We start from the raw sequence: 23,727 nt of genomic DNA on the forward strand, positions 1-23,727 counted from the left end.
CTCTTTTAATTCCCAAGGAAACCAAAAACCTAGTTAAGATTCAAATTCTTTTGCTCGCTTGTTCTTCACATCGCCTATCATGGCAAGCCCGACCACTGGCTACTCGTGCGCATCCCCGAACCCCCCTGTCCCCCTCCACCCTGATACGGCCAAGCTAACCTCGTGCGCAGCATAAACGTGAACGATCCCAGCTTGATCTCGCTGGTCAACAAGCTTCAGGATGTGTTCTCAACTGTCGGTGTAAGTTTAAGCAAGCTCATATCTGCGGCTACCGTGGTCTCTTCACTTCCGGACTGACACCGCCGCTTTGGTTTTAGGTACACAACCCGATCGATTTGCCCCAGATCGCCGTTGTCGGATCGCAGTCAAGCGGAAAGAGTTCAGTACTAGAGAACATCGTCGGTCGTGATTTGTATGCGCCTATTCTTCCCTTACGAAAGGGCTCCCACCGCCGAATCTCCTGCGCCGCGGCGGTGGCGGGGCCCTTCCCGGTGTCGTCGTCAGCCATTGCTAACCACCCGCTTCTTCACGTCTAGCCTGCCCCGTGGCTCAGGAATTGTTACCCGGAGACCTCTTATCCTGCAGTTGATCAACAAGCCTGCCAGCACCCAATCAAACGGTGACACAAAGTTGGAAACAACGGATAGCGAGTCCAACATTGATGAGTACGGAGAGTTCCTGCACTTGCCAGGCGAGAAGTTCTTTGACTTCAACAAGATCCGGGAGGAGATCGTTCGTGAGACAGAGAGCAAGGTTGGCAAAAATGCCGGAATTTCGCCAGTTCCCATCAATCTGCGCATCTACTCTCCCAACGTCCTCACCCTGACTCTGGTTGATCTGCCTGGTTTGACCAAGGTTCCTGTCGGAGATCAGCCCAAGGATATCGAACGTCAGATCAAGGATATGGTGCTCAAGTATATCAGTAAGCCCAATGCGATCATTTTGGCTGTGACCTCGGCCAACCAGGATTTGGCCAACTCGGACGGTCTCAAGTTGGCCCGTGAGGTGGACCCAGAGGGACAGCGCACTATCGGTGTGTTGAGTAAGGTCGACCTGATGGACGACGGTACCGACGTGGTGGATATTCTCGCTGGACGGATTATTCCCTTGCGCCTAGGATACGTGCCGGTCGTCAATCGTGGTCAACGTGATATTGAGAACAAGAAGCCCATTGCCTACGCTTTGGAGAACGAGAAGAACTTCTTTGAGAACCACAAGGCTTACCGGAATAAGGCTTCATACTGTGGAACTCCGTACTTGGCCCGGAAGTTGAACCTGGTGGGTGTTCCTATCTTGTGACATGGAAGATGGAGTCGAGACTAACATCCAATTCCCTTTTTTTCCAGATCCTCATGATGCACATTAAGCAAACTTTGCCTGATATCAAGGGTCGCATTTCCTCCTCCCTTCAGAAATACACCACGGAGCTGGCGCAGCTTGGTGATTCGATGCTTGGCAACAGCGCCAACATCATCCTCAACATCATTACAGAGTTCAGCAACGAGTACCGCACTGTCCTGGAAGGAAACAATCAGGAGTTATCTAGCGTTGAACTGTCGGGTGGTGCTCGTATCAGCTTTGTGTTCCATGAGCTTTACTCGAACGGTATCAAGGCCGTTGATCCGTTCGACCAAGTGAAGGACATTGATATTCGCACCATCCTTTACAACTCATCTGGTTCCTCCCCGGCGCTTTTCGTCGGTACCACCGCTTTTGAGTTGATTGTCAAGCAGCAGATTAAGCGCTTGGAGGAGCCCAGCATCAAGTGTATCTCCCTTGTCTATGACGAGCTGGTTCGAATCCTGGGTCAACTATTGACCAAGCAGCTGTTCCGTCGCTACCCCATGCTGAAGGAGAAGTTCCATCAAGTCGTGATTGCCTTCTTTAAGAAGTGTATGGAGCCCACAAACAAGCTGGTCAAGGATTTGATTGCCATGGAGGCAACTTATATCAACACTGGTCACCCTGACTTCCTTAATGGACACCGCGTAAGCTTCCTTAACCCATGCCCAATTACACCCAAATAGAGCTGACTTTTTCTAGGCTATGTCTATCGTGAATGAGCGTCAGCATGCCGCCAAGCCCACTCAGGTGGACCCCAAGACTGGCAAGCCCCTGCCTGCCCGTGCCGCGAGCCCGTCTCTGGATACCACTGGAGAGGCCGTCAATGGCAACGGATTCTTTGGTAGCTTCTGGGCTTCGAAGAACAAGAAGAAGATGGCTGCCATGGAAGCCCCGCCGCCTATGCTCAAGGCTTCTGCCACTCTGTCCGAGCGGGAGTCCACGGAGGTGGAGGTCATCAGTACGTATTGATCATGTTTATGCTTCAAGCGCACTTTATTAACTTTTGGAACAGAGCTCCTGATCACCTCTTACTTCAACATTGTTAAGCGCACAATGATCGATATGGTTCCCAAGGCGGTCATGTACACCCTCGTGCAGTATGTATTTCTTGGCTCTTTGTTTTATATTTGCGTACTAATCGCTCTCTAGATTTACAAAGGACACAATGCAGGGCGAGCTACTCGAGTATATGTACCGCAACAACGAGCTGGACGACCTTCTCAAAGAGAGCGATTACACCACCCGCCGGCGGAAGGAGTGTCAGCAGATGGTTGAGAGCCTGTCTCGCGCTAGCGAGATTGTCAGCCAGGTCCAGTAAAGGACATGCATTGACTTCCGTGAAAGAAATGACCAGAATTACTGACTGTATGATTGAACTTAATACGCGTTGGAGGAGTTGGGCTCACTGTGTCCCTTTTTTTGTGACTTTGCAACGAACCGGAAATTATTTGACCATACTTCGCACTCTAGCGTTGCTTCCACCGCTCAGAGTCATCCGATCCACCCACTCTCCTAGGTTTGGTTGCTTTTCAAGCCGTTAGTTCTTGGTCTTGGTTAGCGGGGGCCTCAGGACATTTCATCTTGTCTATTCCACCTGGTGCGTTTTGATGAGAGGAGTTCCTTCATGTCATGATGCTTTTTTTCTCTTTGGGGTATTGTCTGCATCTAAGATTTGTTTATGCCCCCGCCGTTTTCTTCTCTTTCTTGCTGCTGCCGAATTTGAGAGCTCTATACCGTTTTCTTTTGTTATCATGTTTTTCTTCCTTGAGCTTATTCTAGATGACGACTGTATCAATTAATGATTTTTGTCCATGATTGCTTTATACAATGGCCGCTGGTAATCTGCCATTAGATTAGGCAAAACACACCTATAAACCTTCCTCTTCAACGCCCACTGCTATCGAAAATAGATCTGAAAGCACTGTTCTTTTCTTCCACAAGTTATCAAATGTTCCTATCTCCGCAATTTGCCCTTAGTCCATCAGAACAATCGAATCAGCATCATCATTTGTCTTAAGTCGGTCATCATTGTGTACTCCTGGAATTCCTCAAGAACCACCCGTTGAACACCCACATTTCTGTCTCTCTATCAACATTACCAGTTGCCTCATCAAAAAGCGCGACCCTCCCACGAGAATATCACAACAAAAGTGCCTGGGCCACCGTAAAGAGCTGCATTTGCCCCTGAAGTAACGCCCCCTCTTTCATCGGCACATGTAGATAATGTTCCGACGTGAACCACATCTGCTGTTTTAGCGTCCAGCACAGGCCGCAGGTGAACTTTCTCCAACGCAGTCAAAATAAGCAGTTCCCAGGATATTGAGATCATCACAGATACTGTCACTCGCAAGAATGAAAGAGTTCTGAGCGATTTCGATAATTCTGGATAGGAGCGTCTCTCGCAAGATTGACGTGAGATCCAACCCATCAATCACGTACATAACTTAACGTGTAAGTTAAGCGATTCGTTCAAGGAAGCACTGAAGATCATAAACATTGCTAAGCTATTCCGCCCCACATGTCATGATGCTGCTCTGGAATCTTGAGCTTCAAATAGTAATGGGCAACATTTTACCTTCAACCGCTGGGAAGGCTGCAGCTGAGGAGGAGGAAAAGTAAAACAATTTCAAATTTTGAAATATCCTGATAGGACAATGGGTGCATGGATTTAGTATGCTATTTCCTTTCGTTCATGCCATTTACTGGCTCGTAGTATGCCGATATACATAATGCCATCCCTCCTTCTTAATATCCTCCCGCACCTTATAGTTCCTCTCCGCGATATCCAACAGCTCCAAATCCATATCTGCAACCACAACGCCCTCCTCGTTACCCATTTTCGCAACGGGGCCAACAATAGGCAGTGTAATCTGTGACATACCCAGGAAATCATCCGCCGGGCCTGCAGCATTCACAAAGATGATACCACAAGTATTCTCATAGCAGCGGGCCGTCAGTGTGGAAGATAGGAACAGAGCCTCAGAAGCTGGGTTGCGCCGCAATGCCTCAGGCGAAGCATCACGAGGAGTCCCTGCAGAAAGATAAATCAGCCAAATGGAATCCCAGAAATTCAACGGAAATGGGTAGATATTACAGAAAGTAGGTATGATAACGATCTCCACACCATCAGCAATTAACTCGCGAAATGCCTCAGGGAACGCCAGATCCCAGCAGATTAGCATTCCGATCCGACCGATCGGCGTGTCGATGGCTGAATGACTTTCCAGTCCGGATGAAGTCAGATGCGGCCGCTCGGGGTGCCAGATGTTTTTCTTGCGGTAATTGCCGAGAATGCTGCCGTCGCTCGAGATGAAGTACGCGGTATTGTAGAAGAGAGTATCCTGGTTAGCGCCTACGTGCTTCTCAATGATAGTACCAGGCACAAGGCAAATCTTGTGTTCTTTTGCAAGGGCTTGATAGTTGGCTAGATATTTTGCTGATTGACCGGCTTGCTCTGCCCAGCGCGGATCTGTAGGAACCCAGCCGCTTAGATGATATCTTTAATTGAAAGTCAGTTTATATATCCCTGGCTATGGCTGGGGACGAAACTGACTCGGGTAGAACTGCAAGTTCGGCGCCTTGAGAGGCTGCCTGAATAATATAATCGCATGCTGTAGCATGATTCTCTTCAATGGCGAGCTCCTAGGGCGATGTTAGCTACATTCTGATTCCTGAGGTTTACGTCATAGATGATATTGAGTATTGTTTAGGGCCGTGGAAGGAGTCGTACTTGGATATGCCATTGGATGATTGCAACTCGACGAGTAGGTGCCATTTTGAGATCTTGAATTAAACAGCAGAGAGTAAGGGAGGAAGAGAATTTGGAGATAATTTACATTGCGGTCTCGAGGTTCGTGACATTCGGGTCCAGTGACTCCAACTTATTGGAGAAAGTGGGTTCGCCTTACCCCATGACCCATCAAATATGTGAATGTAACCCCAACTCTCTTATCGTTCTCATTACACATTACCCCAGTAGCATTTACAGGCAAATGATAAACAATAGAGACAAATATCAGCAAACACATCCAAAAGGCCTTCCAGGAAACAACAGAGATATTCAGAGGCTCGTGGTCTCTATGCCATACTCACGGCTTCAAGACTGAAGGTCGGCTTCTTGCTAACTCGATACACCAATCGATCAGTGAAGAAGTGGGAAAAGACCGCCTGCAAAGCTGGGATGGCACCATAGAGAGTGCCCGCAATTGGAAAGCAGATCCTCTCCATGAGGTGCTGCGGCTTGTACCAGACACGCCGAGAGAATCCCGTGTCCGGCACTTTAGCTTCGTACATATCCTGCATTCGCGAGTTGACACAGATTGCATGCCATCCGTCATACAGTGCGATACAAAAGTTCATTCCAATAAAAGCGGACGTTCGCAAGACATCGTTCAGGAAAAAGGTTCGAGCGAAGGTAGGGTGCAGCTGCGATGCAGGTGCCAAGATCGTGTACAGAACAGAAAACACCATAATAATAACCAAATGACATGGCAGAAAGTGCGCTTCCCAAAGTAAATGCAGAAGGGCAAAATGCCTTAGACTGAGGAATGAGCACCGCTTGTGAAAGCGAAGGTAGCCGAGTGTGCGCCGTGCTGCGAAGCCCGAGTCAAGAGCCCCCCACATATGTCGCAGTGCCTGGCGATAGCGAGCAATGCCAGTATCTAGGATCCGTCTCCAACCATGGCTCCCATCGCTGGAGACATTGCACTGGCTCGCTGGAACATAAATCACGCGGGAGATGAGGTTGCCGGCGGTTTCGAAGTAACATTTGAGCAGCATGTGCATGTCTTCTCCGATCGCTGTCGGATCGCTATCCCATCCACCAACCTTCTCGGCAAGGGAAAGTGGTAGGGAATACACTGAGGTGGGGATGGAAATGGGAGTTCCTGGGTACATGGTGGATATTCCCGCGAAGCCCCAGAGAAGATCAGCGCATCGGACTAAGATGGGTGTTTCGTTAGAGTTGCGATCGAATATGATGGGGCAGCAATAGATTGCGCGATCAGCGTCATCGATATGAGAATAGTGGAGGCGGCGTATCTCCGTGAAGTAATCGCACGAGAGGTGCGTGTCAGCTGCATTGTAAATTTAGTACACAATCTTCATATCGGGAGCAAGGCCACATACCATCCATGACTGTGACCACCACTTTGCAGCAATCCGCGCTCAGCTCTGTGTTGTGAACCTGTACGATTCGCTTCGCCGCAAAAGCCACATTCGAGCTCTTGCCTGCAATCTCTCCTTGTACACCGGCTGGATGGAAGGTAGGACGGATGTGGAGGAAGAATGTCTCGAAGGTGGAAACAAGGTGTGCCGCTTTATCGAGAGCGATGGCCTCCTTTTGCTCCATGGCGAGATATATCTTTTATAGTTCGAATTAGCATTTCGGCTCAGTCAAATATGAAAATGGGTAGAAGATAGGAACATTCGGTGGACATACTTCATATTGCGACTTGGCCCGCGGGTGACTGGCCAGCACTTTCAGAGTGGTTTCCAGCGTGTGAATGTCCTCGCAATAGTTGGGTAAAATAATGGCATGGATCACCTCATCTTCAATAACTTCGTATCCTATGCTCATAGCATTTATTTTCTCGGGAAATGGGCCGGGTGATGGTAAAGATATCGGTGACATTTGCTGGCTGCTATATCCCTCGTCCTGGGCGGAGGGGGTTGGTGAGACGGGAAATTCCGCGGTGGGACGCCGTCCCAGTGCTTCCTTCGTCTTTGCTGTCATTCGAAAGATCGACCACGCCAGTCGGAGGGTAAAGCTAAACATTTCGATATGTATCGCCACCGCATACACTACGAAGATAGCTTGAGCGAGGTTCAATCCACCCCACCATCCTTCCTTGAAAGGTTGTCCAAACCATGGTGGAAATACAGCTCTGAAGAGCTGAGACTTGAGGATATCGGAAAATGCAAATATAAGCAGAATAATTAGTCCAATAATGCTAAACCCGGGTAGGCAGCGAGCCACCCATCCCAGCATCTTGTCGTGGACTGGGTTGACTTGGGTTTCCAGAAAGGGTTCAGATGTAGATTTAGAAAGAAAGATTGCTTCAGAGTAATAAGTAAGAAAAGAAGCCAAAGAAGATAAATTATTTCAGGGGAATGATCACAACGTTCACAACTTCACAAGGATCACTGACTTCTTACCTAGTCAGGTATCTAAGAAACCTAGCGCCCCATATCATGTACTTGGGAACAAATCAGGGTCTTTGAATGGAGCAAAGGGTCTGAACTACTGTTTCTAGTGTATTCAGGCACCATATACAGTTTTACTCTTCCTATACTAGAAGATAAAGATACTCCAAAGCTTGGCGGAGCGTGCCCCAATCATTGGTAGAGAGACTCCAATCGACTCCACTATCAACACGGATCGACGACAACAAACACCAATCAGCAATTATCTTCCACCAGCGTGGTTGACCCTGAGGCCCAACGTCATTCTTATCAACTATATACTTTCAACTTGGATGGTCTGCTGAGTCTCATTCTTCAAGCCAAAGGGTCCGTGAATTGTCCAAGTGATGAACCCAACTGTCCCCCGCCAATCCATATTCCTCTTTACCCCCCTGTTTTATGCGTATACACTGATCTAGTATGGCATCGGCAGTTTCTAGATACTATGGTCAAGGGCTCCAAGCTCCACCATCCACACTGACGCGACTTTCTGGGTTGGGTGGACTGTCATCGCACCCCTAAATCTTCCCGTCATATCAGCTAGCCTGGATTCAGTATAAGCGATCATCCAGATACCTTTTCTGTGGCTCTTATTCGGTCAAGAACCAGATTATTACTCAGGGGCCACATCTCTTCATTGCAAAATCTGATTACTTTCGATACCAACTGTCGCATCGCCGCTCTCCAAATGCGATTATATCGATCCTTATTTTATTTTGAGATAAACGAAGGAAAGGCTCAATTCCCAGGCATTGGACCAGCTTGGGCCACTCGTATTGATGCCGTATAACATCGCCATTATCGTATGGTTATCGACGCTCACCAATAACCATGGGCGATCATGGGCAGTCTTGCAAATTTCCATTAATACTAGCGCAAGTTCTCAGAAAACACTTCGGTCGAGCAGGGAAAAGATCGCAGTCACCTCATTATCATCTCAATACAATATGCTTTTTCTAGCACTGACTCCGTGCAATATGCCCACTGTACGGAGCTTGATGGCTCCTGGTTCTTGAGGGCGATTATCCTTCATCTTTAGGTACAGCCCTGGGCATCAATTCATCGAGTCTGCGCTTTCTTTGAATGCCTATTTCGACAGATCCGCAGGCAATCTATATTGTGAATAATTGTTGAGCTTTAGTATATAGATTTGACGATGCCATTTCAAATGTACATAGTTGTTAATACGAGGGTGGCCAACCAATAACCTTGTACATGAATGGCGATCTGTAATCGGGAATCTTGGTGGGGCTTAATATGACCCCATACGCTTGATATAAGAACATTTGAAGACAACTGTTAGTCAAAAAATTCCACAGATAAGCTAAATCGTCCTGGAGACCAGGCAAGTCCCAGAAAATACGCCGCATATCTCCCCACATCGTCATAAGTTCGTATAACGCTGGACTAGAGACTTTCCGCCGCGCTTTACGTGCGGCGCCTACCTAGATAGGTATACCACATCTCGTACTATATCTCCTGCCCGGTACCTTACCACATCTCCTAATTTTTTTTCTAACATTTTAGTCAAATAGGCAAAGGTCTTCTCAAGTACATTTAGCTAACGGGAAAGAAAAGAACATGGAAGTGGAAGAGTACGATTTCTAACGCATGTCCAGAATCTCTGCAGTGTGACCATTGAAAGAGGGGTTGATTAGATTAGCGAATGCAGAGTCAGATAGAATGAAACGGATTAATAATGCCCTCGGAACTTCGGCCGTTGCTCGTGACATGGGTTCGCTCTGGAATATATATTCCACCACCCCTGCATCCCGCACAAGTGCGGGATAAAGTCCAAGTACACATGCATAATGTACATTTCGGGCTATAGGTAGTAGCTCACTCACCGCAACTTCAAACCTGTATTTGAAGCTTGTGTTCCCGGTTTGAGGATTTCGGACCTCAGAACTTTTTCCCTGCTTTAAATCATCTTTCATCTCCGAACTTCTTAGTTCTCTTTCCACCTATTTTAATACCACCACTTTCAATCATTCAATAAAATGGGAGACGCACCAGCCCCCAAATCCCGCCTTGGCCGTTATCGCCTCCTTGCACCTACAGCAGCGGTCAAGGTAAGTCCACTATGCCTGGGTGCGATGAACTTTGGTGATAAATGGTATATTTCGAAGACATGGCTCAACTATACATGCATCTAACACTCACACAGGATAGAAAGACTCGGCGAGACCGATAAGGAGACATCCTTCAAGATCCTGGATACATTCTATGAGAATGGCGGTAACTTCATCGATACGTATGGTCTCCTTTATTTACCAACCTGCCTGTAAAAATAGAAGAAGATGGCAACCATGGCTAACCGTTATTAGTGCTAGCAACTATCAAAATGGAGAAAACGAAGTCTGGATCGGCGAGTGGATGGAAAAGCGCGGAGTTCGGGATGAGATTGTTCTGGCGACCAAGTATACCTCGCCGTGGCGCAAGCACATTGAAACCGAGCTGCAAGCAAACTATGTGGGGAACAATGCAAAAAGCCTCAAGATTTCGGTGGAAGCGAGCTTGAAAAAGTTGAAGACGGACTATATTGATCTGGTCAGTCCTCTTTTATGCATGCCAGATGCCTGCTTGCACATGTGTTAATACCAAACTTAGCTTTACGTCCACTGGTGGGACTTTAGCACATCTATCGAGGAAGTCATGAACGCCCTTAATCAGCTCGTCATTGCTGGAAAAGTCCTCTATTTGGGCGTTAGCGACACCCCTGCCTGGATCGTGAGCAGAGCAAACCAATGCAAGAGCACCCCGTGTTCCTGCTTTAAGGATAAGCTACTAATATGAACTTCATAGACGCTCGTGACCATGCCCTCCGACCATTCTCAGTCTACCAAGGACAATGGAACGCGGCCCGTCGCGATCTAGAACGCGAAATCATACCGATGTGCGCAGCAGAGGGCATGGGAATCTGTCCCTGGGGTGCAATCGGTGGGGGATCCTTCAAGACAGCAGCGCAGCGCGAGGACCTCATAAAGAACGGCAACCCAGGCCGACAGATTGAGCCTCGAGAAATTGATATACAAGTCTCCAATGTTCTAGAAAGGGTTGCAGCACGCCATAACACCATCATTACAAGTGTGGCGCTTGCTTATCTCCTTCACAAGTTCCCTTATGTCTCGCCAATAATTGGGGGCCGGAAGGTTGATCACCTATTGGGGAATATTGATGCCTTGCGCGTCGAGCTTTCGCAGGGAGATATTAAGGATATTGAGAGCGCTTATGAGTTTGACTACGGGTTCCCGACGACTTTTCTCTTCAAGGGTAAGAAGGAGCCGCATCCCAGTTCTTCTTCCTGGATGAATGGTGCGGCGAAGTTTGATTATCCCGATTTGGTTCGACCACCCGCTGTGAAGTCGGTGGATGATGATTGAGGCGTGATTTGGAAGACAGATGAGATGACGGCCGTTGTTGGTCATGAGGAACGATGATCGAAAAATTGTGTCTATACTGAATTCAGGGCAGCGTTGCTGTATCCAAAATAGTAAAAGACCATAAGTTTCTTTACCATCTACAAGCGCCGCATTCTAACTGCTAGTGCTTAGCATACAAATACTTCGGAGGCTAGTTTCTGATCAAAAGACGACAAGAAGAAACCAATTTATTGTTGGAATTCAGTATGACCGCCAGGTCGAAACGTAAAGAAGGAATATATCCCTTTAACTAACCAGACTGATCGCTTTGCTCATCATCATCAACTCCCACGATTATCTTCTGGGCAGACGCAGGTGGCCAAAATCAAGGTCCCTAGAACGGAAAGTAGGGCTACAATCCTAGGGCATCCCCAAATGACGTGTCTCCTACCTGATCAGATCAAATTTGACCTAATTGCATATCAATTTCATTCCATTCACTGGAAATCTCTAGTTCACGAGAAGTGGTGGGAAGATTGCCAATCTATCTTAAGTAACCGCTTTGGCGTAATCGACTGAGCGTCGTGCAGTAACATATCAAAAGCAAATAATCCAACAAACAAGTGCACAAAAAGCGACCGGCATCCACTTGATTGCTCAGTACCTTTGTTTTTGTTTATGTCAGTAAGACCTCCATATGCCTGATCACTATAGTGTAGCTAGCTGTGCTGAACCGCGACAACTCTCGAACCAGTATTCCATACCGAAGGCGACGAATGGTTGGGCTGGGCAATAAGGCATTAATCGCATAGTGCTGGGAAAATGTGGTATGTCACGCGACCAGGGCTGCCTCGGTTCAAGGAGACTTGATTGTGCTATGTGGAGTACTCCGTCTATACAATGTACATTCGTCAAGATATGACACCTACCATTGAGGGATTTGAGAGGCCCTGGTACAAGTTCTTGTCGGTGAAGAGTCGGGAGCTGGTTATTCTCTTGGCCTCAAGATCCCTGTCGTTTAGTCCGTGCAGATCGTCACGATAAGGATCATCTAATGATGCAGTCAGTAACGTTACGTCATATTTTGGGATTCAAGATGTCGGTGGGATAGATCCCACAGCGATCTCATATGTATATGTACGACAGCATATAAATATCTTATATATATTAAAAGTTAAAATACCTAGGGTATTTTGATATATTCTACAATATAGGTAATATATATAACGTATTTTCGGTATATTATTTTATTTTATTTGTAAAAACCCTACTAAACTTAAAGAAGCTATTAACATAACTGAATAAGTTAAAGGTAAAAATTCTCTTAAACCACCATATTTTCTAAAATCTTGGTTAATGGGATTGGAATGCCACCAGTGTGATGGGTTAAAGTGAGCTAGTTGTCTAGGCCAGTGAGCATGAAAAATGGTTCTAGACCTCCCACATGCCCGAATTACAGGGGACAAATGATCAAGGCCATGCAGGTGGGAACGGGACGATATGAACTGGAATGAAAAGTGGGCCGCAAGATCTCTCTTCCCTAACCGGTTTAACAAACTTGATTCTTCGGGAGCGTTGGTTGTGAGATGCATATAGCTAGTGAAGGAAATTATAGGCTATGTCTAGACTCTATATTGCTCACTTCTACAAGGTCTTAGATTTCGTAATTCTCCATGTAAAAATATATTAACGACCGTGTCTAGCTACCTGCAGTATCTTGCAGAACCATCTGCACTCGACGCAGTCCGGATATCAAGAGTGGATACACCAAACAAATGAAATTGCTGGCGCGACCGGGTCCTACACACCTCGCCCCCGACAAAATCAAAAGCTTGGCCGGGAACTAGTTAAGGGTGGGCCGTATGAAGGACAGATGTTAATATGCTAGATGAATGATTAGAATGTACTAGTATAATAAAAATATCATCATATAATATATAGAAACAAACAAGATGAAACAAAGATAAATTACATCAATTTTACGTACGAAAACTGAAAGTTACATATTTGCTCCTTAGTGCAGGCCGATCGACAGCGCACGTTTTTGGCAGGCGTTACGAAAATGGTAAAAAATACCAGGATCCACTTTGGAATTCGACTCCGTTTGCGCCTTTTTTCTGCGTTCGCCGTCACCAATCGATTTGGCTTTCGGCCCTTTTAACATCCTTCCAAATTTTTCCCTCTACTATGTCCTTGCTCCCATTATTTACGCGCTCAATGCCTCGCGGCTAACAACGGCGTTGCCCGTGCCCCCTCTGCACGCCTGACTGGTCAGCGATCGCCAGCGCCACATGTATGCACCGCCAAAAGCCTCCACCGATTCTTCATAAGATTAATGGTTCTACAGGACCGGAAAGCTCCCCCACTTTCGAGAGCAATTCCTCCCGGCCTCTTCTAGGAGGACTGAGCCTTCTGCTTGGGAAAGACGGCGCCACTGCCGGCATCCTTTTGCCATGTTCTCGGCCTTTATCCGCCGGGTCAACGCCATCAAAAAGCGCATCCCGATCCTAAACAAACTACAGCTCAACTTTATTCTGATCCACTATATTTATATCATTTCCTGGATTATCCTTGGCTCCATTATTCTCTATGCCGGCGGGAATATTCGCTATATCGATGCCCTCTTCTTGTCGTCCGGCTCCAGTACCCAGAGCGGTTTGAACTCCGTTAACCTAAACGAACTATACCTTTACCAGCAAATCATCTTATGGTTGATTACATGTCTCTGCACTCCGATTTTCATCAACGGCGCTCTCGTCTTCGTTCGTCTATATTGGTTTGAGAAGCGGTTCCAGCATGTGGTCCGGGATGCGCGTGCACTGCGCAGCACCCGCTCGCGTATGGAAACTGTGACCCGAGGGAAGGATAGTCAGGATATCAATCGGGCGGAGCTTGGCGTTAGTGGCCGGTCGATAGTGGTGATTCGCAATGACTCTGGAGATGCACGGGAGAGGCGTCTACCAGATCCCGCCTCCGGCCAACTTGACGGGTCATCGGACTCTGATTCCCCCGAGACCAAGGAGACTACGGATAAATCCACCTCTGAAAACACGGACAACGATATCGGAAGTCGGTTCGGGCTGACTAACTTGCGATTGCCCACCCAGCTGAGCCCGGAGCATCACATCGCGTTCGTCGAAAACCAACGGAAGAACAAAGGTGCTCTGCGTATTCCCAGTCCTCGCGAGTATGATCGCGGTGGCGTTCCTGAAGCATTAGAGGATGGGGATGGAGATGAGGCTGGGAATGAACACGCCAACGAGCCTTTCAGTCCTCAATCTGAGAGGGGAAGCTCTCCACCCTCGGAGGATGACCAGGTTCCTCCTATGGAAGGCCAGCATATCACGATCAATGAGCCCGACTTTACTCGTAATCGTACGCGTGCTAGCACATTCGCCCGCTTGGATACACGACCAACCATGCGTGACACAATGACGAAAGATGTGAACGACACGAACGACGATGATGGGCTTGGCCCGTCCACCACAAGGCACACTGTCCGAGGAATTTGGCGCTCTATCACGCAGGAAAGAGAGCGTCCTACCCAGCCTTATCTCAGTTGGAACGCCACTGTGGCCCGAAACTCGAATTTCGTCGATCTGACCGAGGAGCAACGTGACGAGCTGGGCGGCATTGAGTACCGCGCTCTCAAGACTCTCGCAGTTGTGCTGATCTCCTACTATGTTGGCTTCCACCTTCTTGGACTGATTAGTATGATCGGGTGGATCATGACAGAGGACAAATGGGGTGACGTCGTCAGGGCAGACGGTATTGGACGCCCTTGGTGGGGAATTTTCACCGCTGCCTCGGCGTTCAACGATCTTGGCTTCACCCTCACGCCTGATTCCATGTACTCGTTTTCAACTGCCATCTTCCCTTTGCTCCTTCTGGCGTATTTGATCATTATTGGTAACACGGGATTCCCTTGTATGTTGCGATTGATGATTTGGATATTGTCAAAGTTCACACGTCACGGAACTGCTCTCTGGGAAGAGCTGAAGTTCCTGCTTGACCACCCCCGTCGTTGCTTTACCCTTCTCTTCCCCCGCAATGCCACTTGGTGGCTTTTTGCAATTCTCATGGCTCTGAATTGTATTGATGTGATCTTTTATATTATTTTGGATGTGAGTATCAATCGCCTCGTCTTAGTTCGTCCCACACTGACAATACTTTAGTTAAACGATTCCACAGTTACCCAGTACTCGCCCGGAATCCGGGTTCTTGATGGTTTCTTCCAAGCGGCATCTACTCGAACGGCCGGTTTTGGAATTGTCAGCCTTTCCGACTTGCACCCCGCCATCCAGGTCTCCTACCTAATCATGATGTATATTTCCGTGTTCCCGATTGCCATCTCCCTGCGTCGTACAAATGTGTATGAAGAAAAGAGTCTGGGTCTGTATGGTGGCAGTGAAGAAGACGAGGATGAAGAAAACCAAACGGCCCCCAGTTACATTGGTGCTCACTTGCGACGCCAGCTGAGTTTCGACTTGTGGTACGTTTTCTTGGGATTGTTCATCATCTCCATCGCCGAAGGTGGCCGTCTCCAAAGCACAGATGACTACAGCTTCCAACTCTTCACTGTCTTATTTGAGGTCGTGTCCGCCTATGGTACTGTCGGTTTGTCATTCGGCTATCCTGGCGTTGATACTTCATTCTCGGGCCAGTTCAACGTCGTCTCCAAGCTGGTCATCATTGCCATGCAGATCCGTGGCCGTCATCGTGGTTTGCCTTACGCCCTTGACCGAGCCGTCCTGCTGCCCTCTGACGCTCTCAACCGCCATGAAGCCGAAGACTCCGAACGCCGCATGCGCCGTCGTGCTTCCAATCTCAGTGGAGCCGAGTCCTTCGGTCGTCCGTCCCGCACTTTCTCCCAATCCCGTCCAGATGCAGGCATGGCTTCTGGCTTGGAATCGCGTGACTGGCAGCCCAGCAACGGCGATGCCCTCACCCATCGCTCGGCGACCATCCGCTCCAATCGCTAGCATCGGTTGGACTCGATTGCTTGTCATCTAATCTACATAAGGGAATTCTGTATCATATAGAGGTCCGGCGTTTTCAGCTTATATGTCATTTTGGCGGTTTTATGCATCTAGGATGGGATATCTGAACATTGCACATATTGAAAATATATTGACATATCGGTATTATTCCGGTACTGCATTGACATGCATCTGCTTTGAGTCTGTTTGTTTGTTACCTCCTTGTTTGGGTCTTGTATTGTCATCTTGCTGTATGCGGATAACCCGCCAGGCTGCATTCCTTTCCGGTTGCGGGTCAGCCACGCTCTGAGCTATTAACAGTCATCGCCCCTGACCCCTATCCACCCCTTCACTAGTAGGCCTTGCCTGTTGTTTTGTGCACGCTGGAGCACGTACCGAGGGCACTAGCTACTCGTAGCGTGTAACGAATTCCTTCCGGCTGTTTATATCAGACCCATCATAATTCAATGTTGATACGATGTTCCACTTTGTCAGTAGGCTGGAGTACACTAGCGCAAATTATATAGTTGTAGCTAGTCGGACACCAAAAAAATTACGTCAAGGTTACAATTTGAAATATAGGGGCTTTGAGAAAGGTATTTTTCAAGTATTCATTCTTTGTCAACGAAATTGGGGTATCTAACATGAAACATTGGACCAAAAAGCAGCAAATCCATACTTAAGATCAATCCTTCCTTAATCTTGGTCTCCATATTTTTTTTGTTTTGTATTATACATGGCTGGCCTCGCCAACGAAATGTAATTGAAAGAGGCATGCGAAATTGGGGCATAGATTTAAACATAGTGGTCTAGAAAATAGCTCACTGAAAATTGATCATATCGTCGTGACGTAGATATTGCAGCGAAAGCTCAAAGCTGGCTAAGCAAGCTGCCCTCAGCGAATGGATTTACCGGAGACATATCCAGCATCGGCCGCGTGGCATTGCGGTCGCCTGTTGCGACGGCATGGCCAGTCGGCTGTTTTGTGATGGGGCTCGCTGTTTTGACGCTCGCGAGGAGACTGTTCGGCAAGAACGGAACAGCGGGAACAGCGGGCGCGCTAGGACTGACGCCTGTGGAATTGGATTCCATTCTAGGCTGAGCTACAGTGTGCACGCTGCGAACAGTGTTGGCTCGGCGTCGAGGCTTGGGGCTTGGGGGAACCTCTGGGACTGACGGGCGTCGCCACGCAACAGCTGGTGGGATGGCCATGCCGCTTGGCAAAAGTTCAGGGCCTGTAGCAGCATCGATCAGCGCCATGCCGGGCTCGACGGTGACACCGCGGCCCTTGCGAGTGTGCTGGGGAGGCTCTTGGAACACAGGTGTCAAGTCGATAAGGGGCTTGCTCTTCTGGCTTAATGACTTGCTGCGACTGAGCATGGTAGTGGGGTTCGGGGGAGCGCTGGGGGTGTATGCTGGAGGCATGGCCCCATTCAGCTGGCTCGAAGAGAAAGGGGAATTTTGCTTTCCTCGCTTTTCGTTGTCTTGACGCTCACGCATGGCTTGGTGCCTCTGGGTGTAGGTGCGTCCTAGCAGTCCAGAAGGTGCGAAGGTCTCGACCTCTTTATTTTCAAAGCTAATTCTTTGCACTAGCGGTGTATCGTCATCATCCGGGAATTGGGTGTTCAGTTGCAGCGTCTCAGGAAAGAGCCCTGTCGGTGATGCGTATTCCCTTGGAGACTTGTGGGAGAAGGTGCCCTTTACACTGGGGGCCCGGGGCCGGTCCATTGATGAGCGTACCCTCGGGAGCGGCTCCGCATCACCGGGGATCCTATCCACTAGGGACACACCATTCATGACCAGAGAGCGTTTTGGGAGAGCTGCTTCGTTGCCAACAGTTTGTGTGGTTCCCACAGTCTTTTTCATCAAATAGTAACTGCGCCACTGTTGAACAGTTTGGTACCACTTGTCAGCAGTCGCTCGGTCGTTGGTGCAGAAAAAGTGCACAAAATTTTCAGTCGACAAAAACATGGAAGATTTCTGCTGACTTTTGATAGCGAAGCAGATCTTCTTCGGGGGCTTGATGTCCTTGGCAATAGCTCGGGCACTTGGGGAGTAGATGTCATAATCAGACAAATGGCATATATTGGTATGATCTCTTGAGTTTTCCTTCTTCGAGATGAATATTTGACCATCCGCCCGCAAGGTAACGTGCCGTTTCTCCCATTTGCGAGGTCGTTGAGAGTGGTAGACGTAAACAGTGGTCTCAGTAGGGCTCTCACTTGGGACCTGTTGTGGGTTCACTTGATCCAGGGCATCCATGCTGGAAGGGGGGATAATAATGAGACGGTTGTCACTATCTTGTGTCCATGAATTCATAACATCTCGCACATACTCGTACCGACGCAGGGGCCTCTCCAGACTGATTTGGCGAAACGATTCAATCAGGATGAAATTTTCGGGGTCAATTTCAGGGAAATGATCGCAAGCAGACAATAACAGGTCTGAGACGAGTGTTGCAGGAGTGATGGTCAGGTCGAAACAGGTATCGCTGTACTGCACGCGAACATGACGCTCTCCAGCATTGATAGCTGAGATGGGGGCATCTGTTCCAGGGACAATACCTCCCCCTCCAATGCCGATGTATTTTGGGACCTGCTCATCACTAGGAGTGTGTTCTTTGGCTCTGGATAGCTTGACCTTCTGGAGAAAGGACTTCCGCTCCCCTGTGCTTGAGGGATTTGAGATGGGCCGAGCTCCTTTGGATGTCTCATGTATTTTCATAGACACTGGTTCGTCTTTGTTCGACTTCTTAGAATGTCTTTTTTGCGATTGAGCAGACCGCGACCAGTACGAATGCTTAGTCTCTGGAACTACCGGAGATCCCCCTGTCAATTGTTCCATCGCATCCAGTCTATGCTTCTCTATCAAGCGCTCCTCCTCCGTGGTGAAGGTAGCGCTCATTCTGGCTGATAACGGTAACGGTGGGACTGGGACTGGGGCGTGTGTAGGATTTGAACTGGCGGGGGTAGCTCCCGAGGTGGTGGTAGCAGAAGGTCGATTGCGCCGGTACCGAGACATACTTCTTGCGATTGACGGATTGGTCTCGTTTGACTGGGCGATACTAGCCCCGACTGAACGGGTCGCTGCTTCGTTTTTGAGCACATCTCCACCTCCCACTTCCATCCCAGTATGAGCGGTTTCCCGCGCAGATCGATACCGAGAGGGCTGGCGCGTTGGGTGCGCAGTATGAGCTTTGTACATTTCCATTGTTACAGAAACGGCAATATCGAGGCCCCAAGAGAGGAACAAAATCGCAATCGCAGGTCTCGTTTCCTCAGTCGCGTGACAATCAAGGTCCCTTGTTAGGGTTTAGCGCTGTGGACGGATAAGGGTCAGTGCATTGTGACAGAAATGCGACGAGAAGTTTAAGCGAGTCCACGAGGGAAAAGGTTCAGAAGACAGTTATGAGACCGTGAGGTGCGCAAAGGACAACCACAGGGAAAGCACGACGGTAGGGAAAATTTCGTTCAGCGCCAAGGCACGGGGCTGGAATGGAATGCGATAATTCAGAGCGATAATTTGAGTGTCCCGTCAAACCGCCGGGTTCACAATAGATAGTGCCTGGAAGAGAAGCGCGTACTGATCAGGAATTGGACTGCATACAAGAATGAACAAATTGCAGATCAACTCACTCAAGAATTCATAAGGGTTCCGGGTGTCGGAGGTGAGACTTGGGAAGAGAAGAAATGTGCGGTGCGGGAAGACGCTTCCGGGTTCAACATTCCTGTTTTCAGGTACAACGATCGGCCGACTAACGCCAACTATTTCCTGCAAGAAAGAAATAAAGAAGAATATAGATCCAGATCGAGTAGTACCCTTGAAGGATCCACCGGGTAGCCCCGTCTATGGTCCACTCAAGTGGGGGATCGTCCATTGTGATGTCTCTACTCTTCCGTGCTTGACTGATCACCTTTTTGGTTCTGGTCCTATTGAGGCTTCGGCCCTATAGATGGAATTCTTAGAAATTAGTTCATTGTAACCTGTGCTAAAGGATCTCATACAGAACATAAGCTTCGCTGATCTCGTGGACTAATCGGAAATTGCAGTGTAAACAAGGTGGCGAGGTCAATGGCGGCTATAGTTACGAGACAATTAAGTAGATCCATGTACAGGTGCATTGACTAAATTGTCACGCTCTTTCTCAGGGGTATCCAGATAGCGAATGTGATGCTACGAATGCCTTGATCAACGTGAAACATAGATGAGATCGACAAATTGATAGATCATTAAAATTTGGTTGACAAATTCCCGTCGATTCTATTGATTTGATTTTTATTCCGGTCTTGTATAGCTAATAGGGGATTGGGTTGCCTGCTATTATCCCTACTTCCTATACGCCCCAAGCTCACGTCGCCTAGATAGAAATTAGTCATCAGGAAATATCCAACAGATAAAGATTAACTTACCACCAGGTCACAAAGTCGACGGTTCTGACATCAATTCCCAAATCCACGAGTGCCTTGGTGGACAGATGTGTATCGTATGGCCGCTGAGCTCCAGCATTGGGGTCATTGCCTTGCTTGTTGCGGATCATACCAGGCAACGGGAATCCAAGGATGCCAGCAAGCTTCTCACAGATTTCATACTTGGTCATACGGTCCTCAGAGCTGAACTGCAAAATATGTGGCAGCTCTTTCATTCGGTGTTTCTCCTTGATGTACTTGATGACAATGTCCCGGCAGATACGCGCGACGTCCTCGGTATTAGTGGGATACCTCTGGGCCCAGTCATCCATCTTGACGCCAGCATCGGCATCCTGTGCCTTCATGACCGATTCCACCAAGGTGTTGACGGCGCTTTCGGATGTGTCCTTGGATGTTCCGTAGAGCACCGGGACGCGGAGAACCACACCTAGACCAGTGTCCTTTGTAGCTTCCAGCACTGCGATCTCTCCATCCCGTTTCAATTGACCGTACAGGTTCGGTGGGTTGGTCTCGGCATCTGCTTCATAAGGTGCTTCACCCTCCGTTCCGGGGAAGACGTAGTCGGTGGAGATGTAGATCAATAAAGCTCCGCGGGTAGCGCATTGCTCTGCGAGAACACGTGTGGCGTCGACATTGAGCTTACGTGCCTTCTCGGGATCCTTGTCACACGAGTCCGGGGATTTGTTTGCGGCACCTGTTGTCCGACGTTAGCTTGGGTATATTTGAAAAGGAGAATAGAGCTCACAATGGATGACAATCTGGGGCCTATTGGTCAGGTTGCCTGATTAGCATATCAAACTGGTGTGTGGTATCCAGAAAATACGTACTTCACCTCATTGAGGATATAATTGACCTCCTCTGCCTTCTCCAGGTCCGCTTTCAGGATAGTTGGAGGGGTAGCCCGAGATAATCCCTGTCCAACGACTAGAACTCCCGAGCGCTGGAAAGTATTGAATACTTGACGGCCAAGCAGACCACTGGCTCCAGTTACAAGAACCACAGAAGTCATTTTTGGTTATTGTTGAGAAAAGAGTTGTTTCAGATATTAGTGAGAATTTCCATTTCTTGCGGACTGGCGGGGCACTACCATGACGTAACTGACTCCAGTTGTAAGGTTCGCCGCATCAAGATGTTCCTATTCTAGCTTCCAATTCATTCAGATAAACGTATTGATGATTTGCCAGGTAGTGATGATATTAGTATACTCCGGTATTTCTACTTGGTATTTCGATGGACTCTGCCGATCTCTATGTCGTAGAGGTCAACTGGTATGGTGTACACTGAGATAAGAAATGGACGAGAATTGAACGTTCCAAGCATGAAAATTTTGACAAATAAACATTCTTTACCAAGATGAAGCTCAAAAATACTTGAATTGAATCGCATCTGATCGTTGTCGCGCTACTGGATTGAAAAGCCGAAAATCACCGAGTTCGGAAATTCTCAATGGCGCAATCATTATCCTTACGGACGCAGATCGGAGCGGCTTCTCCACTCTATGTTTGACGGCCAATAATCCCAACCCAAAATTTATCTTCCTCCCAAGTCCCTCTCTCATACCACCAACAATGTCTGGAGTCCGTAACCTCTCGGCGGCTCTCCGCCGAGCTCGAGTACCTCGCCCTCGCATTGTGGCTCGCCCCATCCTCTCTCAAGCAGCATGTGCGACCGTGTTGCGTACCTTCAGCACAAGCTCCACCACCCGAGCCGACTCCAAACAGATCAAGTACACCAGCGACGCATACCCCAACGTCAAGCGTGATCCTAAGTTCGCCGAGATCTCTGCTGAAGATGTTGCATTCTTCAAGGAGCTCCTGGGCTCCGAATCTGCCATCATTGACGGCGTCACAACCGATGCGACGGACGACCTTGAACCTTTCAACAGTGACTGGATGCGCAAGTACCGGGGACACACCCGGCTGGTTTTGAAACCCGGCAGCACAGAGCAGACTAGCAAAGTGCTGAAATACTGCAATGACCGGAAATTGGCTGTCGTGCCGCAGGGTGGAAACACGGGCCTGGTTGGTGGCTCCGTGCCAGTTTTCGATGAGATCGTCCTCAACACTTCGCGAATGAATAAGATTCGCTCTTTTGACGAGGCTTCTGGAGTCCTCGTTGCTGATGCCGGTGTCATTCTTGAGGCGGCTGACCAATACTTGGCTGAGCGCAACCACCTGTTCCCGCTCGACCTGGGCGCCAAGGGCTCCTGTCAGATTGGAGGTAACGTGGCGACCAACGCTGGTGGCCTGCGACTATTGCGCTACGGCAGCTTGCACGGAACTGTGCTCGGTCTCGAGGCGGTCCTGCCGGACGGGACTATCGTGGACGCCCTCTCCACTCTGCGTAAGAACAACACTGGTTACGATCTCAAGCAACTCTTCATTGGCTCCGAGGGCACCATTGGTGTTGTGACTGCTGTTTCAATCATCTGCCCGCCGCGCCCCAAGGCTGTGAATGTCGCCTACTTTGGTTTGGAGAGCTTCGAGCAGGTGCAGCAGGCTTACCTAGCCGCGAAGGGTCAGCTGTCGGAGATTCTGTCTGCGTTCGAGCTGATGGACGGCCGCAGCCAGGGCTTGGTTATCGAGTCTACTGGTAACAAGCACCCGCTGGAGGGCGAATACCCTTTCTACTGCTTGATTGAGACCAGCGGCTCTAATGCCGAGCACGACATGGCTAAGCTGGAGACATTCCTGGAGAACGTCATGGGCGAGGGCATTGTTGCTGATGGTGTGCTAGCCCAGGACGAGACTCAGTTCCAGGCTCTGTGGCGCTGGCGTGAGGGCATCACTGAGGCCCTGAGCCACCTGGGTGGAACGTACAAGTACGATGTGTCGATCCCTCTGGCAGATCTGTACCAGCTTGTGGAGGACTGCAAGGCTCGTCTGACCGAGATGGGCTTTGTCGGTGATGACGACTCCTTCCCTGTACGTGCTGTCGTTGGGTACGGCCACATGGGTGACTCCAACCTGCACCTGAATGTGTCGGTCCGCCAGTACAACAAGGAAGTCGAGAAGGCCATTGAGCCGTGGGTATACGAGTGGATTCAAAAGCGCAATGGCAGCATCAGTGCTGAGCACGGTCTGGGTATTGCTAAGAGGGAGTTCATCGGCTACAGCCAGAACGAAACCATGGTCAAGTTGATGAAGCAGCTTAAGGCTGTGTATGATCCGGTGAGTCCTCAATTCTCTGTAACTCTTATTGATTGTTTACTGATTTTCCTATCTGCAGAACGGTATCATGAATCCCTACAAGTACCTCTAAGGAGGTCCGTACGGGCAGTGTTTAGAATCAATATGAAGCGTATTAGTGTACAAAAAAGAGGAACATGATCATAACACCTTAATACTCTTCAATAATCAGCATTCAAATCCCTTTCATAGTTAAATTTATTGGCATGGGATCAGCCCTTGCATCGACGCTAGTCTTAATACG

General features: G+C 48.7%; 8 protein-coding genes across 8 annotated transcripts; 4 read left to right on the forward strand and 4 right to left on the reverse strand.

Moving 5' to 3' along the window:
* Nucleotides 1-79: 79 nt before the first annotated feature.
* N7520_004738 (dynamin-like GTPase vpsA) lies at nucleotides 80-2,662 on the forward strand (the record flags this gene model as incomplete). Its single annotated transcript, XM_057138672.1, has 8 exons — nucleotides 80-105; nucleotides 171-240; nucleotides 318-412; nucleotides 537-1,278; nucleotides 1,347-1,988; nucleotides 2,044-2,302; nucleotides 2,357-2,441; nucleotides 2,494-2,662. 8 exons carry the CDS (start codon nucleotides 80-82, stop codon nucleotides 2,660-2,662), a joined length of 2,088 nt encoding a protein of 695 aa, XP_056996879.1.
* Nucleotides 2,663-4,043: 1,381 nt separating this feature from the next.
* On the reverse strand, nucleotides 4,044-5,119 carry N7520_004739 (carbon-nitrogen hydrolase family protein; the record flags this gene model as incomplete). The annotated part of the gene is made up of 3 exons (XM_057138673.1): nucleotides 4,044-4,842; nucleotides 4,898-4,986; nucleotides 5,075-5,119. 3 exons carry the CDS (start codon nucleotides 5,117-5,119, stop codon nucleotides 4,044-4,046), a joined length of 933 nt encoding a protein of 310 aa, XP_056996880.1.
* Nucleotides 5,120-5,421: 302 nt separating this feature from the next.
* Nucleotides 5,422-7,333, reverse strand: N7520_004740 (glycosyltransferase family 2 protein; the record flags this gene model as incomplete). Its single annotated transcript, XM_057138674.1, has 3 exons — nucleotides 5,422-6,284; nucleotides 6,472-6,706; nucleotides 6,785-7,333. 3 exons carry the CDS (start codon nucleotides 7,331-7,333, stop codon nucleotides 5,422-5,424), a joined length of 1,647 nt encoding a protein of 548 aa, XP_056996881.1.
* Nucleotides 7,334-9,527: 2,194 nt separating this feature from the next.
* On the forward strand, nucleotides 9,528-10,910 carry N7520_004741 (Norsolorinic acid reductase B; the record flags this gene model as incomplete). Its single annotated transcript, XM_057138675.1, has 5 exons — nucleotides 9,528-9,643; nucleotides 9,695-9,781; nucleotides 9,855-10,077; nucleotides 10,138-10,291; nucleotides 10,333-10,910. The coding sequence occupies 5 exons, from the start codon at nucleotides 9,528-9,530 to the stop codon at nucleotides 10,908-10,910; spliced, it is 1,158 nt and encodes a 385-aa protein (XP_056996882.1).
* Nucleotides 10,911-13,342: 2,432 nt separating this feature from the next.
* N7520_004742 (potassium ion transporter) lies at nucleotides 13,343-15,871 on the forward strand (the record flags this gene model as incomplete). The annotated part of the gene is made up of 2 exons (XM_057138676.1): nucleotides 13,343-15,013; nucleotides 15,065-15,871. The coding sequence occupies 2 exons, from the start codon at nucleotides 13,343-13,345 to the stop codon at nucleotides 15,869-15,871; spliced, it is 2,478 nt and encodes an 825-aa protein (XP_056996883.1).
* Nucleotides 15,872-16,738: 867 nt separating this feature from the next.
* N7520_004743 (uncharacterized protein) lies at nucleotides 16,739-19,078 on the reverse strand (the record flags this gene model as incomplete). The annotated part of the gene is made up of 1 exon (XM_057138677.1): nucleotides 16,739-19,078. The coding sequence occupies one exon, from the start codon at nucleotides 19,076-19,078 to the stop codon at nucleotides 16,739-16,741; it is 2,340 nt and encodes a 779-aa protein (XP_056996884.1).
* A 1,116-nt stretch (nucleotides 19,079-20,194) lies between these two features.
* N7520_004744 (dTDP-4-dehydrorhamnose reductase family protein) lies at nucleotides 20,195-21,304 on the reverse strand (the record flags this gene model as incomplete). Its single annotated transcript, XM_057138678.1, has 4 exons — nucleotides 20,195-20,225; nucleotides 20,278-20,989; nucleotides 21,041-21,060; nucleotides 21,123-21,304. The coding sequence occupies 4 exons, from the start codon at nucleotides 21,302-21,304 to the stop codon at nucleotides 20,195-20,197; spliced, it is 945 nt and encodes a 314-aa protein (XP_056996885.1).
* A 559-nt stretch (nucleotides 21,305-21,863) lies between these two features.
* On the forward strand, nucleotides 21,864-23,556 carry N7520_004745 (FAD-binding oxidoreductase; the record flags this gene model as incomplete). Its single annotated transcript, XM_057138679.1, has 2 exons — nucleotides 21,864-23,465; nucleotides 23,524-23,556. 2 exons carry the CDS (start codon nucleotides 21,864-21,866, stop codon nucleotides 23,554-23,556), a joined length of 1,635 nt encoding a protein of 544 aa, XP_056996886.1.
* Nucleotides 23,557-23,727: the final 171 nt, after the last annotated feature.

This window comes from Penicillium odoratum (assembly GCF_028828045.1).
Source record: "Penicillium odoratum strain IBT 22623 chromosome Unknown utg000004l_segment0_segment0, whole genome shotgun sequence".
In the NCBI taxonomy this organism is placed as follows: Eukaryota; Fungi; Ascomycota; class Eurotiomycetes; order Eurotiales; family Aspergillaceae; genus Penicillium; species Penicillium odoratum.